Genomic DNA, 14,710 nt, shown 5'->3' on the forward strand with positions numbered 1-14,710 from the left:
ATGAAAAGGGAAGACACTGACTTTTCAAGGAGCTTATGGAGTATGTGACAGAGCAAGCTTAGTTATCTTCTTTCTTTGGAGTTTATGGCCATTATTTGTCTTATTTCACAGGTGTGAGCTTGCTTATAGTCATCAGAGGCCAAAGCCCAATAAACATGGGATGAAGGACACAGGGATGGAGACACCCAGTGTAGCTGATGGTGGATGGTACTTGCAAGGGGAAAGGGGCACTCAAGGCAAGGTAGGAGAGGGCACAGAACTCAGCTCTTTCATGTAGGGACACAGGGCTTTGAGGAGGAGGTCATTTCTAGGTCTTATCTAGAGCATTTCTGGGTTTGAATCCCACCCAGAGCTTCCAAGGACATCGTTCAAAATAGTCAGAACCTAAACTTCACCATTGGCATCTCCTGAGCTCAGAATTTGTCTCAGTCCTTGCTCATGGGAGATCCTACTGGCTTTTACTGTTCCCAACAGAAAGGCCAATGTCCAGCCTGCCTTACCTGCCACCCCTTCTGCTGATGAGGGAGGCTCAGCATGGTTCTTAAGCTTGCTTGTTCATGTTCCATACCACATCATTCTGGCTTCCCGCTTCCCACTTCCCACCCACGTCATAGCCGAGAAGACAGAAATGAACGTCTCAATCTGGGGGCAGTCAATCTCCAGTCTGGCCAGTGACACGAGATAGCTTAAATTAAAAGGCTCAGCCTCACGGTAATTTCTCTCTTGGATAGTCAGAATTTTAGATAGACATGGAGATAACGATAAAGATAAAGATGATGGAGATAGAGAAAAATGGAGAGTTCCTGACAGGTACATGAATTGGAAAGATGCCTAACCTTAGAGGAGACAAAATGGAACATGAGTGAACTGGAATTATGGTTCAGCCAAAAGCCAACCAATGCAGTAGAGAAACGTCCTGGAGGGAGCAGGAGAAGACAGGGAGATGGGTCATTAGTCATTCTGGGCGTGGGGATTAGATGCATGCCTCCTGCAGAGGCGAGGATGATATAGCCTGCAGCCTCGTGGGTTTGCTGGATGCTCTAATGCCCAAATTTCATTTCAGATTCCAATGAGGCTGGGTTACAGGGCTGTTCCTAGGATCCTGCAAGATGTCTAACTCCTTACAACTGTGTGTCTTCTTACAATAAGACCTCATCACTGATGAGACAGCAATGAATCTCTTTTTTGCTGGGAAGGATCTGAGAGAAAGAGAAAACAATCCCCTGACCACACATCCAGGTTTTCTGCTGAGTTATAAGGTCTTTTTATCAGCAAAGCAAAACTTTCATTGGATAAAATCTCAGAGCAAGGACTTCAAGAGGGCTTCCATTATGTAAGAGAACTTCCCTTGGTCTTGAGGATATGAAAATCCTAACAGAAGCAGAAATGTTCCCACACATTACTCCTTTCAGTCATTCTCATCTGGAGGCCTGCGGTGGTGAGTGAGAGCAGGAGCATTAATGAGGACATTCACTGCCTCACGTGGGTCCTCCATTATCACAAGAGTCTCTGATTCTGGCTGCTGGTGATATTAGGGGATACCATGGACTGGATGTGTGTTCCCCCCACCCCACCAAGTTCATATGTTGAAATCCTTACCCCCAAGGTGATGGTATCAGCAGGTGGGGCAGATCAGCAGATTAGGTCATAAGGGTGGAACCCTCAAGATGAAATTAGTGCCTTTATAAAAGGGACCCTGAGAGCTCCCTCATCCCTTCTGCGGTGGGAGGACACAGTAAAAAGACAGGTAGACATCTATGAACCAGGAAGTGGGCCCTCACCAGAACCGAATCTGCCTTGATCCTGGACTTCCCAGGCTGCAGCACTGTGAGGAATACAATCTGTTGTTTATAAACCACCCTGCCTATGGTTTTCATGTTTATAGTACCCCAAACAGATGAAAGCAGGGAGTTGCCTAATAAACTTTGAATAATCTCCCTAAGATCAGCTTTTCTTAAACTTTAATGTGCATGGGGATTATCTGGGGATCTTTTAAAAATGCAGATTCTGTTCAGAGGGTCTCAGGCATCTCGGGTAGAGCCTGAGATCCTGTATTTCCAGCAAGCTCCCAGGAGACATTGATGCTGCTGGCCTGGGGACCATGTTTTGAGAGGAGATTGTGATATGACCCCCGCTGTCAGAGTCGAGAAGAGCTGCTCTCAGTGTAACAGCATGTCATGAGTGCTCATTAAAATACATGTGTAAATCACGGCCTCCGAGGCTCTGAGAGCTATTCCGTGTGACTTGATAGGGGATGTAAATGAACAAGCTCTCAATCACTTCAGTAAAAAGGAAAATATTTGAAATCTTATCCCTGAATTCCAAACCATTAAGGGACTGATGTCAGCAACTTTTTTTTTCTTCCTTTCATCCTAGCAAATTTGTGACTATTGAGCTAGAATAACAGACACGCTGGAGGGCTGGGTAGGAAGGTTGGAGATAATTCCAGTTGGCCGAACTGTTTCATGAATAAAAGCTTAACACTTCACAATGAGGAAAAGGGAACTATTCATGACCAAGCATGTTACATGGTAACAGGCTCTGCTTCAGACTAGGTGTGCAGACTAGGTGTGCAACCTCCCCCTCACAATCACCCACCAAATCTATTTTATAAAATCACTGGAGAAGTGGGGTGTTTATTATAGACGAGCAGACTTAAGAGTCATTTTTAAAGACTCTGAAAAGCCTTGGCCTGAGGTTACTGTATTTATTGTATAGGAAAGAGACGGGGGAAAGGAAACAGCCTTCTCCCCACGCTGGTGACTGTATGGATGCGTGTAAGGATTCCTTCTATGGTACTGATAGTCCATTTACAAGACTCTCACCCTAACCTTTGAGAGAGGATGAGATTTGAGGTCATCTTGAAGACTGGCTCAGTCTCAGAATCCCCGCAGACGACCTTTCAGTCTGTCAGTCATTCACCATCATTCCAAGAGTCCCACTGCTTCTGCAACATAACCTGGGAAGCTCCATAAGCCATTGATTCTGCCTAGGGATTGTCAAGGGCTGTGCAGTAGGTCACCTAAAGGTGGGAAAATCAACTTTGGGATGGCTGCTGGTGGATTGATTGCAAGGTAACCACTGGCTTTGCCCTTTAGGTGGTGGACATTCATCTTGGGCGCTTTCGAGGCATGAGACTTCCCTGATTACCATCCTTACTGCCCTTGAACTTCTCGTTAGGATGACCACCTCTTTCTGGGTTGCCTGAGACTTATATGAAAGGAATAGAAAATCCCAAGGAAATTGGAAGGTAGAACTTTCCTGGATCCTGACAGTGATTTAGGACTTGGGATTCATTCACGAAGATATTAAAGCAGAAGGCATTGGGGAAGGAGTTTGATGTTAAGCCTAATTAGAAAGCTTTTCCTATAACGAGCTGATTTGCAACTGGGAGGTGTTTTATTCTAATAACCTCATCACCTTCCCTCCAACATCAGTGGAATTTCAAAGAGGAAGACAAAGGAGGAAATGTTCACTTGTGCTTGTGTCGCAGACAAGAGCTTGGACATCAACTCCAACCCACTTCTGAAGATGATGCTGAGAGGGAAATTGTGTCAGAAGCATCCAGGGATAAGAAAAGCAAGTGCTTCTGTTTCCTCTACTTCATCAGGCCACAAAGCTTGGGATTCCTTTTCTGAAACCAGAGGTGCCCCAAAGAACCAAACTCCTAACTATAAGCTAATACTGAACTTTGATATTTACAACAAACAAAAACAAAAGGGAAAATCTTGGTGGAAGAAGTCCACATTGGACCAATCATTAATTTTGAACCCTTAAAAAAACAGGTACTAGTATCTTAAGAATACTAAACCATGATCAAGAAATAACAAGTTTACTTTTTTTTTTTTTTAACTCTGATTTTTGGCATCCATCTTAACCAAGCAGGATTAATTCGTGGCCTAGGAGCTCTTCAAGCTTATGTTTATTTATAATATTCAATATTCCCATAAGTGCAAATGTTCCAAATGGAAGGCTGCATTTTGATAATGCCCATTGTGCTTCATTAAGATTTCATCATCCACCTACATTAAAAAGCCTCTCCCTACACTTTGTTGCTACGGCTTTCACCTTGTGTATTCCTGCTTTATTTGCTTAATCTTGAGATCTGGCTTCCCAGGCACTCTCAAATTTGAAACAAGCAAAGTTTGTGCATTAGCGTATCCTGGGCATGCATGATTTATGAATGGCAGGTTTCTTGGCACAATTTAATGGTACAAGAGAGACTTTGTTTTAAACATTAAAATGGAAGTCAAGAAGTGGCAACAATGGGTGGGGTAGCAGAACACAGAGCATGGAAAGAAGTTTGGGTCAAGAGTTAACCAGTTCTTACTTGGTCTGTTTCTTAGTCTTATGGACTGATTCTTCAATAAATTATAAGAAGCCCTGACATTTGACCAACTAAAAAAGTATTTTAAATTACTATTCTGATAACTTACCCAGACAAGCCCTCATTCTGCAAAAAATTGTTAATGTTTATATATATGAAGAAATCAAACATCTTTGACTAGTCCAAAATAAATTCATTTTCTCTTTAGCAGGCATCCTACTTACATTCAGGTCATTTTCCACCAAAATAATTCTTCCTCTGACAGAATCTTTTGTAAATCAACCTATCAGTCAATGCTACCAAATCTTTTAAAGAAAAGTCGAAACCTTTATAATATCAAGACAACTACCCTTCCTAAGTAAAATTAGAGTCTGACTTGTTATATGCCCCTGTAATATAAAGGTTCAACATACAAGTCTATTTTTCTCATTGCAAAATATGAGCTCAAGTAACACAATTTTTGTTTAATAGCTATAACTAAAACATACTTTGTAGAGCAAAATAATCATTAATAAATTATTCCAAATAATATCTCGTATTTGAGATGTTCCAATCACTTCAAACACAAACAAGCAAACTCTAACTTTTCTTTACCCATGGCTAAATTGAAGAATTGGTGAGATGATAACTCAGGTCTTCAAATAACAACACAGGAATTTTACTTTAAAGTTTTTGATACGTCATGCAATGATTGACTCATAAATGCTTCCAGGAGACCTGAAAAGTTTTGATACCAATGTTAGGAAATGAGGATTGATAAAACCAGTGGCTTGTGCAAGCTCAGGATTCACAGACAACTGAAAATTCTGCTTCCTACGGAAGCCTTCCATATTGTTTAGGGCAGAAGCAACTCTGAACCACATTCACCATTCTAGGCACATTTTTTTGTCTGCTTCAGAGAATACTGGCCAATTGGTAGAGCCTTACGTGGCGCATGGACACTATGGATTACCTTGTAGATTTTGCAACGGCAGAGTCATAATGCCTCCAGCTGCAGCTGCTGCCACCAGCCCTTGGATGTTGGTGAGATTCGCTGTTGGCAGTGTAAGAACCAGTCCTTGCTGGCCTCCTAGCTGTCCCGCCATGTTGAAGGGGATGAGGATTGGCTGGTTGAGGGCTGGGGGGCCTCCCGGCATCACGCCGGCCACAGCAGAAGCTAACTGCTGTGCCGTCAGAAGTGGCTGCAAGGAAACAGATAAAGCTAGCTCACTTACCTGTGGAACCGAGGCATGGGTTTTAAAAACATCATCCTTCCGTTTAAGCAGGGTCAGAAAGTTCCCAAAGAAGTACCAGAAAACATGCTGTATCCCATTTAAAAAAATGATTGGTAGAAAAAAATTTCAAAGTTGCATTTCATTGATATCTTTGGAAATTTTCATTTGGTTTGGACTTCTTCTGAGGAACTCAAATACCTTTACAAGTAATAACTTACGTTTACATGCTGTTCTTCCAGTGAATTTCCATTTGATCCTGTCTGCATGTATTTGAAGCTCTCAGCTAATTTATTCTCTGTTGTTCCAGAAAGAACTTATTGGGATCAGTGGGATTTTTTGATTCAAAAAGAGCAACGAAATACTACTTTTGACTTTTAAATCAACAAAAATAATGTAGAAAATTTATTCAATGCTGGAAAGTCTGTATTGACACCACTATGCAGATCTATGGCTGGGGGACGTGTACACTAGCATAATCCTTTTGGAAAGCAATTTAGAAATAGATTATGAAGAGCTGCAAAAATATTTATCCCCCTTTAACTCAGAATATATTCCTAGGATATAGCTTGAAGATATTATTCAAAAGGAAATAAGATAACTGCATAAAAACCTGCATTATGTTTCAAAATATGTAAATATTGAAAATAGTTTATTACAGTACTAAACTAGATAAAATATTGCATCGTCATTAAAATGGATCATTATGACACCTCTTTAGAAAAGTAGAAAATGTTTGTAATATGAGAATACAATAGAAAATAAGCTGGATAACTATTAAGTAAACTTGAATGATTATTGTTAAAATGGTAGAGTTATGTATGTACAATGACAAGATCTAAAACAGAATATAAGACATAAAAGTATTTGATGTGGATAAAACTTAAAATCTTTGAAAATAATTCTTTTGTTTTTACTCTAACATCCTTTGCCCAATTAAAATGATATTATACAAACACATGTTTACGTGCACTATGGATGGAACAGCCCTTCTCTGGTAGGGAAAGGCAACTGCTGGGCATGTTTTGAGGGCAGCACGTGGGCTCTTCACCAGGATGACATGGGAGGGATTCCTGCCCTGGTCAAGCCAGATGACCCCAAGAGTCATTTGATTTTAGAGTCCTTGATTCAGGACTTTCATTGCAGCCTTGTGGGAGCCATGTGGAACATAATAATCCCATATCTGTTGTTCTTCTACAAGAACCAATGCAAAACTCTTATGTGAAGGATAGGTAATTAAATACAGCATACTACCAAGCCCAATGTATAATAGCCAGACACTATTCGAATGCTGTAGTTATTCTACCAATGAGATACAGAGAGGCTAGTAACTTGCGCAAGTCTCATGTCTAGTTGAGAAGGGGTTCAAGTTCAAGCCCAGGAAGGCTGCTCCAGAGCCCGTGTTTTACCCCTTTCTTGTATCCCCTCCAATACAAAGAACAGATTTAGAGAAGTGGGGCTGCTTTATCTGAAGAATGAGGGGTGGTGTGGAGAGGGCTAAGTCCACACTTTGGCCATTCCTGCAGTGTTCCTTTCAGGACCCTTTGGGGGAAGACCCTGCGGAGCCCTAGGATTCTGCACAGCTGAGTTTAGAACTGCTGCTTTAGACCCCGCAGGCCTTGTTCCTAATGTATTTGTGCACTTCGCTAAATTCACACCAAGTAACCTTGCTTCCCTTTTTAAAAAATTCCAGTTATTCTAATGAGCAAAATAAATATACTTCGGGAATGAATACAAAATTACATGCTGGCCCTCAGATTCCCGGTGTTACATCACTGCCAATAGTGATATTATGGTAAGAGGGAAGGCAAATTAGTAGTTTTCAGACTATATATGGGTCACAGATTTGGGGGGTTTGGCCTGCAGCATTTTAAAAATAGGATTTGTGGGCTCAAGGCAGGGCATGCACCCTCCAGTTTGTCACAGGGCCACCACTCCTCACTGACCTGGGCCTGTAGGGCTGCGTACCCAACCTGAAGGCATTAGAGTGTGTTACCCCCAGTATGTTCACAGGCAGGTGTGCAGGCATGCATACACGCAGACACACATAATTACACGAACACACACACGATGTTACAAGCATAAAATTATAAAGAGTATGACACCAAAAATCCTGTTCCTGAGAGTCCCAGGAAAACTCTCTAGGCTTCCATAAGCCAGCATACATTTGCCCAGGCTTTCTGTCCACAGGCACGGAGCGATCTGTGCTCCAAGATGGACTATGGGATCTGAGGCCACAGGGAGTCTCGGTGGCTAGTGGAATAAGAATGTCAAGACCAACCCTCACTCTAAACTTGCGTGAGCCCTCAATGTGCTGAAAGTCATTAACTTCCAGGAGCAACAATGACAACAAAAGGGAGAGAAAGGCCCAAGTCTCAGCTTCTCTTTCCATAAAAGCAAGATGAACTCTGAAAGCTTCACACTAAATGATAGAGGTAAAAAGGCAAAAAAAAAAAGCCCAGCCTTTTATAATTGTGTTCTACATCTCCATATAGCCCACATCAGGCTGCCAAAAAACAAATATTGGACTTTAAAAAATAATGATTGTATTTCTTTATTAATGCAAGAGCTATGTGTGATGTACAATATTGTCAAACCCAATAAGCTGAACTTGCATTAAAATTGCATTAACTCTTTTATATTAAATCACATCTTGTATTTCAAAAATGGCTATAGTAAGGTTGAAATAACTTAATTTTCTTCACACTCCAGTCATTAAAGTTTTACTTTCCAGAAAACTGCATGGTAACCAACAGCACAACTGTAGTGGGTTTTAAGTTAAAAAAAAAAAAGTGTTTCCACATGATTAAAGCCAACCTTTCCTTTAAGAAGAGAGAATAGCTTTGCAAATGCATATTTTCTTGATGGTATTTAATAAACAATGTAGTCATACAGCTTTTCATACGAAAATTTATTACCATCTTTACTCTGTTGGAGTTAATTGGACTTAACTCATTATTATTTATTTGATTAATTATATGGTTAAACCATCCTAAATGCAGCCTAATGGAAAGCAGTTGAGAGATACTGACCTGTGGCCCAACTGGAAATGGTGGGTGGGTCTGACTGGCCTGGTGCTGGTCAGGAGTGCCTGGGTCTGATAGTGCCGGGTTTCCTCTGGCCCCTGGAATTCAAAAAAGAAATGCTCCCTTAATATATGACCCAGCCTGGGAACTGCACACGACCCCATTTTCCTATGATGTCACATAACGTTAAGGCATAGATGATATGACAAGAGTGGTTTATCAATATCTCCAGTGCTCAAATCACTTATCAACTGCATAAATAATGATGAGAGACATTCAGGATGGCCAAGTTCATCAAGAGGCAGAAGAACAGAACAGCAGGGAATGTAGCACAGTCAGTTTGCATAGAGTACGCCAGTGTGCCATATGTGTGGGAAACTACACCCTTTAAGTACAAGCGAGCCACAGCTAATCTAGTATCCTAAAATTAAACGAAGTGTGATCTCAGATATGACCAAGTCCATCAATATTTTCCCCTAATATGGCTTTCCCCATCTGCTCCATACTCCTAAGCCCTTCTTCCATACTCTTTGAACACTGAATCTTATGACATCGCTTTCCTGAAAACAAAGCCTTTTTCCATATCACCTTACACAATGTCCTAAAAAGAATATGGCTCTCCCTAAGCAAGTGTCCCAGGTGCTAACTGAAACACTAGGAGTCCCACAATAGCTCCAGGGAGCTCCACCATGCTAAGCACAGAACACAGCTTGCTTCCTTTACTGGAATCCTACTGGACGGCAAGGCAGAAAAAATGAAATTCCACCCAAGAGCAAATCCTTCAAGCTCTTTTAACATGGTCATTTCTCTGTGTGTGCTTCTGTGTTTTGTTTCAGGACAAACTGTAGCAGGTAAGATAGTGGTAGAAACAATAAATACACAAACAAACAAATAAAACCAGTGGCAATTTTTGAGAATTTCTACTTGGTAGCTTTGTTTCCTTGGAGTTTTCTAATGGGTGGTTGAAATCCAATTCCAAGCAAACCTTAACAAGATCCTCTTTCCTGATGTTTGTCCTATGAATAACAAGCGGAAGACAATTCAAACCCTGTTTACCGGCATGCCATGGACAACCCAGAAAAAAAGATATGACTCTGTCACTCTTATAAATTTTAAAGAAGGTATTATTGGCTCATTTAAAACAAATTCTCCTATATATTCTCCAAAGGGACAGACTTATAAATAATGGAAACAGGGAAAAATACTTCAGCACATTAAGCTACAAATAAAATTGACTGCTACATATTATTCAATTGACTTCTATCTCCACCACGATGTGTCAATCATAACAGCATTTTATAATAGGATTAAGCAATAAATGTGCAAAGCCATTATGCGGAAATCTGAAAATCTGATTAATTTGTAATATTTTTGTGCAGAAAGTCAGGAATGGACATTGCTTGGGGAATACTTACAAGCATTCTATTGAAATTTCTAAATTGATTTGGAACAAACTAATAAAAACACAGACTTGCTGACATTTTATAAAGTGAATTCTGTCAAAATATGTTTGGCATTTTAATGATTGCTGTCATTTAATAACAAGGATAAGATGACCCATCATAAGATGCCAATCATTTCCTCAGAATGTACAGAAGACCTTTCTTCTAAATTTTTTATATGTGATTTACCTATTATGCTTAAAAGCACGGCATTTTAAGCTGGGAGATGGCCTGTGCAGCGCAAACCTTTCAAATCTCTGTTCTTTCTTATATACCCAAGTCCCATTTTGCCCTAAAATTCTCAGCAGAAATTTACGTACTTCAAAGAGCTTATGAGGTTTCAAAGTGATGTTTTTGGTCAAATATTCAGATTAGGTAAACACTCAAATGGCTAAAAGTGCACAATTTTTTAAAAATTTGGTTGTTTTCCCATACTTGCCAGGCATGGGTTTTTATACCAGACTATGAAAAGAGAGTTTTTACAATGCGCAGAAAAATAGAAAAGCCCTTTTAAACAATTAAAAAATGAATACCTTCATTCTAAAAAATTTCTATACCATGCCAAGCCCTTCTGTCTCATGTTTCTTTCATGCATACTAAGCCCACTTTTTGACTCTGTTTCTAATGCGCGCCATCGTAATGTTTAGGATCGGTCTCACACAGGCACTGTGTCAACAAGATTGTGCGTTTGTTCCCCTCAACTTTACACAGATTACATTTGCTTACATTTATTCTTTGTTGCTTTGAGGCCTAGCTGGTGCCCAGCAGCTTGTTCTGAGGCTGGTTAATTCTCAAAAACCACGTTCAGTGCAGTCCAGGGCAATTCCACACAATTTCATGTGTAAAATGAAGTCTTTCACAGGCTCTAGAGGAGATTATGTATGCTCTCCTGCCTGGATCCAAAAGTAATGTTTCTTCTTAATGTGCATCTCCATTTTCCCCAAACACATGTATCACGCATAACCTTGTAGGACCATAAACTAATCCGTCTGTCTAGAAGGCAATTCTGGAATCAGGCGCCTTCTCAGAGCCAGAGGGGGAATCAGGAAGTCAGAATGAATAAATGATGTTGGCTAAGGGTTTCAGAGAGATTTGAAGCAACACTTAGCTGAACATTTGCAGAGAATTTGACGTTGGATATTTTCATGAGCACAGATATGAAAACGCAAACTTGAATGGGTTGGGTGGGTTTCTCCTGACCAGGAGCCTAGGAAACATGTTACATCTCTGAGACCAAGGAATTCCAGGAAAGCTCTCTGAAGTCTGTTCTGAAGTTAGCAGTCTATGCTTTTGAGGCAGCAACTATGAGCTCTACGGGACATAGGCTGTGCTGCTGGTTCATCAGTTTATGCTGTCATTTCATTCACATTTCTTTTTCAGCAGAAATAGAGGTCTGGCTTTTAGTTCAGCAGTGATATAATTCCTTTAAGATAGGTACTGGCATCCACTTGACTACTCACTGTTGTTTAACATAAACCTTTGAGATATCTTTAAATTTTTAGCGTATTGGCAAATTCTACCTCAATTCCAATTTAGATATTAAAAGCCGTTTGGTGTAAGGGTTAAAACCAAGAACTCTTAAAAAAAAATTAAACTCTGCCTGGGTTTAAATTTAGCACTACCACTTAACTGAGAATGTGAACTCTGGCTTGTTTTCCAACTTCATGCATCACCTTGTAAAAGTCAGGGATAATAATAGTACCCCTCTCACAGCACTGCTGTTGTGAAGATTAAATGAGCTAATATGTATGTAACTTTCTTGAAACAGTGCATGCTTGCCACATAAGTGCTATTTCTCTTGATTATTGTTATTTAATAAAAAAATTTAATTTCTCTTTTTGAGAGACAGTATCTCACTCTGTTGCCCCGGCTAGAGTGCAGTGGTGTGATCATTGCTCACTGCAGCCTTGATCTCCTGGGCTCAAGAAATCCTCCTACTTCAGCCTTCTGAGTAGCTGAGACTACAGAAGAAGCCACTACACTCAACTAATTTCTTTTTTTTTTTTTTTTTGGTACAGAAATAATCTCACTCCATTGCCCATACTGGTCTTGAACTCTCGGCCTCAAGTGGTCCTCCTGCATTGGCCTCCCAAAGTGCTGGGATTTTAGGCATGAGCCACAATGTCCAGCCTAAGCTGTATTTAATCTAATAATATTTAATATTATTTAATGTGTCTATAATAGCGACCTGCCCCAAGCCAACTCAATTCATATTCCTGCCCCTCTGTCCCTTTCTGTGCAGTTCACATTCTCTTGCACATTGGCTAAAGGTGGCCACTGTGCACTGACCCTAACTCTGTCCTTGGTACCACTGGATGAATGTTTGGAGCTGAACTAAATGATTGGGTTCTGAAGAGCTTACAAAGCAAGATGTTTACATATATAGTGCTTCCTTTAGTCCATGGTAGCATAATCACAAAATATGGCACAAACATCGTGGCACAGTTTCCAAATTTTCACACAGACTATGGCTTATACCAGTGGTTCTCACCCAGGCCTGTAAATCATTTGTGGAGCTTCCTGAACACAGAGGTTGATATCCCTCACGAGGCCACTGACAGAGCATCTAAAGGGTAGCTCACGTGAATGTTTTATGAAACTCTACCTGTGACTGAAGACCACAGGGAGCCAGCAGTGGCTTGTATGTTACCTAGGGAAGGCTGAATCTCCTTTGTGCTGAGACTGCCATATGCAATCTGTTTTCTGAATGGCCGATGGGTCTGCAGCTAGTGTAATCCCTTTGGCCTTCCAAGCTTCTTTATCCACACCATTCTTTTATCATAATCCTGATTGACTTCTAGCTTAGCAAGGGGTGGAATCATCTCAGATACATCTGTTTTGTAATTATGATTTGTTCACAAATAATTTTAAAAGTATGATAACTGATTTTAAAGGGATCATAATATAAAATTTAAAATAGCCATATAACAGGAGTTAATTATCTGCAAATACAAGAATCCCTGATTTGAATCTATTATGGAAACGATAGGTTATAAATGGTGAAGACATCAAAATACTGATTAGGAGATTGGATGGTACACTTGGATACAACTTATTCATTGTCATAAGACCTGGTTGTCAGAGGGCATTTGTTCACTCAATACCATTGGTCCCAGGGTTGATCTCACATCCGAAACCCACAGGGTTGCCTGCAGATCCCTCTGCTGTGGAGGGACTGTGACCCACAGAGCTGAAAGGGGTGACCGCCTGAGCACGACATTCCTTTCTTCAGTGCCCTCCTGAGGACCGAGCCTCCCACACTCCACTCTCTCTACACAGCTTAAGCTGAGTCCCTGAACAACGATCACCAATGACTGTCGTCGCACTCTTCATAGCAAGTTCATTTTTGTTTTGCAATTTTTTTTTTTAATTTGGTACAACAGATTTTCATTCACCAAGGGAAACCTGGCTCAGCATCTCTTAGTGACACTGAAAGTAAAACAGATGTTCACTCTTGCACAGAGTTTTGAATTGTTCCCTCTTTTTGGAGTTGACTCTTCCAAGTAAGTCATTTTAAGAAACGAATACACTATTTTTAATCCCGAGAGTATATACTCCTTTCTGGAGCCTTACCCTTTGCAAAGAGGATATGATGGCCAGGGCAGATTGAGAAAGAAACAGAATTGCAAATATAAATTGCTCATCCCAGGCAAAGCAGCTCCACTTCCTCCCATGCATCAGCGATCCCTCCAAAGTACAGTGCTTAAGATTCCCTGGTTAATGACCAATGCATTTTGTATGAATGGGGTTCTTCGGATAGAGAGTTTGGGTTTCTGTGCTCTCTGCATTAGCATAAACATAATCACCTGAAGGTCACAGAGATCCCTCAGCTTTTTCTGGTAGTCATACCTTTCTCACCCACTGTTTGCAGTTTCCACCAGTGAAGGAGGTGACACAGAGGTTACTTATTCTAAGATGGACAGTTGGATGCATTATTATTTCATGCTGGGCGTGTGAACCCCAGCTAAGCAGAGCAAAAGTCCCCTCTAAATTAAACTTCTCTTTCTTTCAACTTTTTCAAGATTACTAAATGCCAAGGAGGGGGTGGAGGTGTCCATAAAAATCTCTGCTGAGTTACTGACACTGTTTGCCTCTTTTTATTGCCAGTTAGAATTTCTTTATGATACTGACCACACAGGTATTTACATACAGAACACTGTACGGGCCCTCAGTAGAATCTGAGACGCCAAGGCTGATTCTACAAGCCATGCTCGGAAATCAAACATTCATTAATCCACATAAGGGTTTGTACGTTTTTGCAAATTACATTGTCAGGTACTTGTAAATTCACCTATTGAGGCCTGGAGAACCAAGACTGTCTGATTACATTAATACGAAAAATGCATTTCTTTATTCTTTTAGTGAGTGACTTATCTGGCTCCAGCAGAGGGAAGTCCACCTTTCTTTGGGTGAAGGGTCTAGGTCCTAAGTGGTTCTAAATCTTTATTTTAAGGCTGCATCTATACATGAAAAGCCAAAGGGAGATCTGGGACATTTAGATAAAGTACAAAAAGAAATCCTACAAATCTCTTATTTGGACTGAAGATGTTTTTGTAGTATCTGCCAAAATTCCTCAATAATTACTTCATTTTTTAATATGTAGATTTAGTCTGTTATAGAAGACTTTAATGACCTTTTCTTCCTCAAAATTTACTAAATATCCCTCAATCTTCTTCCAACAATTTTTTTTTATCATTTGTTTTC

At 40.4% G+C, this 14,710-nt stretch overlaps 1 protein-coding gene across 2 annotated transcripts in view; it reads right to left on the reverse strand.

Annotated features, from left to right (window-relative positions):
- POU6F2 (POU class 6 homeobox 2) overlaps window positions 1-14,710 on the reverse strand; it is a 491,967-nt gene that overhangs the window by 261,419 nt on the left and 215,838 nt on the right. For both annotated transcript variants that reach the window (XM_025380080.1, XM_025380079.1), the window contains exons 4-5: window positions 8,571-8,662; window positions 5,280-5,508 (exon numbers count right to left, since the gene is read on the reverse strand). In XM_025380080.1, coding sequence (XP_025235865.1) covers window positions 5,280-5,508; window positions 8,571-8,662 — 321 coding nt within the window. The remainder of the gene's footprint in view (window positions 1-5,279; window positions 5,509-8,570; window positions 8,663-14,710) is intronic.

This window comes from Theropithecus gelada, chromosome 3 (assembly GCF_003255815.1).
Source record: "Theropithecus gelada isolate Dixy chromosome 3, Tgel_1.0, whole genome shotgun sequence".
NCBI lineage: Eukaryota > Metazoa > Chordata > Mammalia > Primates > Cercopithecidae > Theropithecus > Theropithecus gelada.